This window comes from Mus pahari, chromosome 23 (assembly GCF_900095145.1).
Source record: "Mus pahari chromosome 23, PAHARI_EIJ_v1.1, whole genome shotgun sequence".
Lineage (NCBI taxonomy): Eukaryota > Metazoa > Chordata > Mammalia > Rodentia > Muridae > Mus > Mus pahari.
The window spans coordinates 34,087,981-34,093,415 of record NC_034612.1 but is presented as its reverse complement, the minus strand read 5'-3'; the positions used below and the strand labels follow the sequence as shown (position 1 = coordinate 34,093,415).

General features: G+C 47.3%; 1 protein-coding gene across 1 annotated transcript in view; it reads left to right on the top strand.

The window, feature by feature from the left end:
• LOC110313128 (oncomodulin) overlaps positions 1-5,435 on the top strand; it is a 29,700-nt gene that overhangs the window by 21,116 nt on the left and 3,149 nt on the right. Inside the window, exons 2-4 of the mRNA XM_021187158.1 lie at positions 3,083-3,150; positions 4,148-4,280; positions 4,773-4,882. Of these exons, the coding sequence (XP_021042817.1) occupies positions 3,090-3,150; positions 4,148-4,280; positions 4,773-4,882 (304 nt within the window). The 5' untranslated portion in view covers positions 3,083-3,089. The remainder of the gene's footprint in view (positions 1-3,082; positions 3,151-4,147; positions 4,281-4,772; positions 4,883-5,435) is intronic.

Sequence of the window (5,435 nt, the reverse complement as noted above, 5' to 3'; positions counted from 1 at the left end):
CTCCAGATTAGGTCCACTGGTGAGCCTTCCAATTCTGGATTGTAGTTCATTTCAAATATAGTCAAGTTGACAACCAGGAATAGCCACTACATGTGGTGTCTCTATGTCTTTCTTCCTTTTGGATATATGTACTGTATGTGGAGGCAGTGGTCGGCCTTGGGTGTGGTTCTTCAGTTGTTTGTGATACAGGACCCCTCACTGGCCTTGAGCTCACAGGGTAGGCTACACTGGTTGGTTAGTGAGCCCAGGATACCCCTGTCTCTGCTACCCTAGCACTGAGATTACAAGTGAGTTCCTCCATGTTTGGCTTTCTTATATGGGTTCTGGGGATCAAATTCCTCTTGCTTGTGAAGAACGCACACGACAGCTGAGCTCCCTTTTAGACCTCTTCTTTTTATTTGAATGCAACAGAATCTCAGTATGTACCTGAGGCTGTACCTTCTATCTCAGCCACCTGCGAAGTGGGATCATAGGTGCTCACCACAATCCATTATCTTCATTTTCTGTCAGAAAAATTGCTGACCATGGGCAGCACATAATGATAGCCAAATGCTGAAGAGGCTAGCCTGGGACACACCTTTAGCAGGGTTTGGTGGTTACCTGCCCATGTGCTAGGATTACAGGCAAAACCACAAAAAGAGGCCTGGAGAGATGGCTCAGTGGTTAAGAGCACTGGCTACTTTTACAGAGGACCCAGGTTCAGTTCCCAGGACCCACATAGTGGCTCTCAACTGTCTACAACTTCAGTTCCAGGGAATCCAATGCTCTCTTCTGGTGCGCAGATATACAGGCAGGCAAAACATCCATAAGCAAACAATGAAAATAAACAGATATATTTAAAAATTCAAGCAAACTTGAATTTAGCATCTAAGAAGAAGGAAAGGTTGAGATGGGTTGGTGTACAGGCCTGTGATTCTAGCTACGGAGAGGCTAAGGCAGGAGAGCCGAAGGTTTGGTAACTACAGAACAATTATTTTCAGAATGAGAAAGGTCTTTGGTTCTGTTGCACAATGCAGACAGACGCCATGGTCTTGCATGCACACTTCAAAGAAGTGTGGAGGGCCAGGAAGATGGCTCTGTGCGTAACACAAGCATGAGAACAAGAACATACATTAAAAAGCTTGGTGTGACAGCAAACTTCTCGCCCCAGCACTGGGGAGGCAAAGCCACAAGGATCCCTGGAAGCCATCACCAACCAGTCTGGCTATGGAGAGCAACTGAGAAAGATACTGAACATTGACCTCTGTCTACACAGACATGTGGGTGCTCACACAAACGTGTAAACATACAAATACCTTCATACCCACACAATACATACACACAAAGTGGTCAAGAAAGTGGAACTGAGCCTAGCAGTGATGGTGTGTGCCTTTAATCCCAGCACTCGGGAGGCAGAGGCAGGCAGATTTCTGAGTTCGAGGCCAGCCTGGTCTACAAAGTGAGTTCCAGGACAGCCAGGGCTATACAGAGAAACCCTGTCNCGAAAAANAAAAANAAAAANAAAAANAAAAAAAAAAAAAAAAAAAAAAAAAAAGAAAGAAAGAAAGAAAAAAAGAAAAAAAAAGAAAACTGGTGGTAGTGGTGGGCTTGGAGGCCGAGACTCCGACAGTGGAGCATTTGCCTCGAATACAGGAAGCCCCAGGGTCCATCTGCAGCACGGCAGTAACTGAGCTTGGGTCTGCACACTTAGAATCCCAGTCGACAGCAGAACTTCAAGACCATTCTTAGGGACTCGGTGAGTCTGTGGTCAACCTGGAATACTTGACTCTGCCGAAACAGCACAACTTGACACAGACACATCTGGTGCCCCGTGTGGTTTCAGGTTTAGCAGGGCAATGCCTAAGTCAAGATGCTGGTAGGGAATTATGTAAGCAAGACCTTGGCGACACTGACTTTTGAGGTTTTTCTGCCTTACAGGGATGCCAGCCTCGAACATCTGCAAACAACAGTCACTAACATCTGGGAGTCTTCAGTTCGTAGAGCACCCCAGTGTTCTTACTTCATTTCAGCTGCTCCCCCAAGCCCCAGCAGGCGCCACACTTCACCAAGCAGGTTTGTTACAGAAACCTTAGTTAAGGTTTGTTGAGGGTTTCTCTCTCTCTCTCTCTCTCTCTCTCTCTCTCTCTCTCTCTCTCTCTCTCTCTCTCAATTGGCTGTCCCCATCCACCCTTCTATAAATAGAAAAGAGAGACAGGGAGTGTGCGTGGTTTCATTACTAAGGTAAAGACACTTGAGCTACACACACTTGATCCCTGAACATGAAATCTAAGAGGTTGAACGATCACAGTTTCAGTCCTATATAAGGTGGCGAAAGACCATCTACTTTGTTTTTCTGTTTTTCCCTACGACTCCCTCTGCTTGATTTTAACTATAAGTTGGTGAGTAGCCGGTGGGCCCACCAGACCCCAAGATCATCCTCTCTGCACGCACTATAGTAGACTTGGCACCAGGGAGGATTTTCACCTCTGCTGCACGGGCTAATCTTCCACAAGGGGTCTGCGGTATTGCAATTCTCTGGTTGATGCATGACGGCGATGTTGTGTTTATAGCATGGCTAAGGTTTAAATGACCATAGCTGCCTATGATGATTGATTAGGTAAGGATAATTTTTGATAGAAGATTGGACTTGAAGGGAAAAAAGCACTTTTATTTGCTTTTAGAATTTTAAAACACTGGGCCATGTAGCTCAGGCTGGTTTGGAGTTCATTGTGTAGTCAAGGATGCTCTTGGACTCTTGAGCATCCTCCTCCTCCTCCTCCTTCTTCCTCTTCCTTCTTCTCCTCCTCTTCCTTCTCCTCCTCCTCTTCTTCTTTCTGAGTACCAGGATTGCAAGTGTGCACAGGATGACCAGCTTGGTCTCTCTCTCTCGGAGCAAATTCAGGAGCAACCATGTAGTCAAGAGGTGCCTGGAGCCTTTTCTGTATCTGGATTTGGTTTGGTACTCTGTCCCATCACTTAACAGGTCCTTATGGCCACATCTTAAAATTCTAGAGATACACAGTGTTGGCAAGTGGCTGAGGATGTGTGTTCTTCCCATTTCTCTGTCACCGAGGCTCACATCTTGTTTCTTCTGTTCGGCCAGGTGGAAAATGAGCATCACGGACATTCTGAGTGCTGATGACATTGCAGCAGCCCTGCAGGAATGCCAAGGTGACTGGGGACTGGAGGAGCAGGCCATGGTGGCACTGGGGCAGAAGGAGAGCAAGTATCAGGGAAGCCTGGACTCCAGAGTGAGATCTTGTCTCAGAATAAAAGCAAGGGGATGGCCGGGCATGGTGGCACACGCATGCCTTTAATCTCAGCACTTGGGAAGCAGAGACAGGTGGATTTCTGAGTTTAAGGCCAGCCTGGTCTACAGAGTGAGTTCCAGGACAGCCAAGGCTACACAGAGAAACCCTGTCTCAAAAATCCAAAAAAAACAAAAACAAAAACAAAAACAAAAAAAAACAAAAAACCAAGGGGATGTAGCTGAAGCTCAGTTGATGATAGGTGTCTGTCCAGCACATATGAAGACCTGGGTTCCACCCCCAGCACTGCGTAGACAGGTGATGGACATCTGTACTCTTCACACCAGGGAGATGGAGGCAGGAGCATCAGGAGTTCGAGATCATTCCTGGCCTCAGAGGGAGCTTGAGGCTCACTGGGGCTACTTGGATCCTTGTCTCAAAATCAGACAAACAAACAAATAATAAAGGTGACAGGAGACACCAGAAAGACCCCTGGCTCCCACTTCCAGCAAAGCAGCAAAGATTAAAACGTGAACTTTGCTGAAAGACTTCCCGAATCCGGTGGAACTGCTCTAACTTAGAACACTAAGGTGATAGGAATTAGGAGACCTGAGAATGTGCTTATATTTATGTAAGATGAAAGGAATTGCCGGGCGTGGTGGCGCATGCCTTTAATCCCAGCACTTGGGAGGCAGAGTCAGGCGGATTTCTGAGTTCGAGGCCAGCCTGGTCTACAGAGTGAGTTCCAGGACAGCCAGGNCTACACAGAGAAACCCTGTCTCGAAAAAAAAAAAAAAAAAAAAAAAAAAAAAAAAAAAAAAAAAAGGAAAGTATTTAGATAGCCTATGTTTTCTTCACCTGGGCACAAGTACATAATGTGACCCACTGAGCCTCGGGATAACCTAGTGTCTGTTCCTTAGACCCAGACACCTTTGAACCACAAAAGTTCTTCCAGACATCGGGCCTCTCCAAGATGTCTGCCAGCCAAGTGAAGGATATCTTCCGGTTCATAGACAACGACCAGAGTGGATACCTGGATGAAGATGAGCTCAAGTAAGCTGTGTATTGAGCAACAAAATATGGATGGGTGGGAATGGGGATGGGGTGTATGCTGTCCCCTGTTTGTTCCATACTTTCTCCATGGCAAGCCCTGGCATTGGACATTCATCTGAACTTCATTAAAGAATGTAAATTGTTCCCCCCCCCCCCGTCTACCCACACAGGGCACTGAGTGTGGCACCGAAGAGTAGGTACAAAGGGGGGTTTGTTTGAGGGGTTTCCTACAGTAAACGAAACAACAAAACTCTTAAAGATAGATGTCTAGCGTTGGTTTCTAGGGCGAAGGAGAATTCTGCTCCTGAGATCTTGACTGGTGTTTGTGGCTGTCAGATACATGGACTCAAAGGAGAGGAGAGAGGAAGAAGGATGGGGGAGGGGATGGAAGTGAGGATGGAAAGGAAGGGAGGGAAGAGGGAGGGAGGAAGGGAGGGACAGAGAGCACAAGGTCTTTTAGGAGCTTGCCACCAGCTTTTTGTGGTGCTGCAGGTATTTCCTACAGAGGTTCCAGAGCGATGCGAGAGAACTGACCGAGTCAGAGACCAAGTCCTTGATGGATGCCGCGGACAACGACGGAGACGGGAAGATTGGGGCTGACGGTAGGCTTGCTCCTCCATGCTGTCTAAGACACACGGGCATAGGGGATACCCAATGTGGGGTTTCTGAATTCTGATGAGTTGAGTCTTTTCATCAGCAGAGTGTGAACGGGCAAGCACACCAGCTGTGTGTAGGCATGTGGGGATCACTGGGGATGTAGCTCATGGGTCCAACATGTGCTTAGCATGTCTGAAATTGGTCCCCAGCACTGCCCACCCCTCAACCCACATAAATTCTGGGATAGCGGTGATGAGATGGCTCAATGAGTAATAACTACCAAGTCTAATGACCTGAGTTCTTCTCCCTGGGGCCTACACAGTAGGGGGAGAGACAAACTCCCCAAAGCTGTCTTCTGATCTCCACACATACACACACACAATTCTGGAAAACGATAGCTCACCAGTGTAACCCCAGTACTTTAGAGGTTGAGATAGGAGCACTTAAGTGAGTTTGAGGTCAGTCTGGGCAACATAAGGAGCTCAAGGCCAGCCAAAGTTACAGAGTGAGACTCTGTCTCAACACACACACACACACACACACACACACACACACACA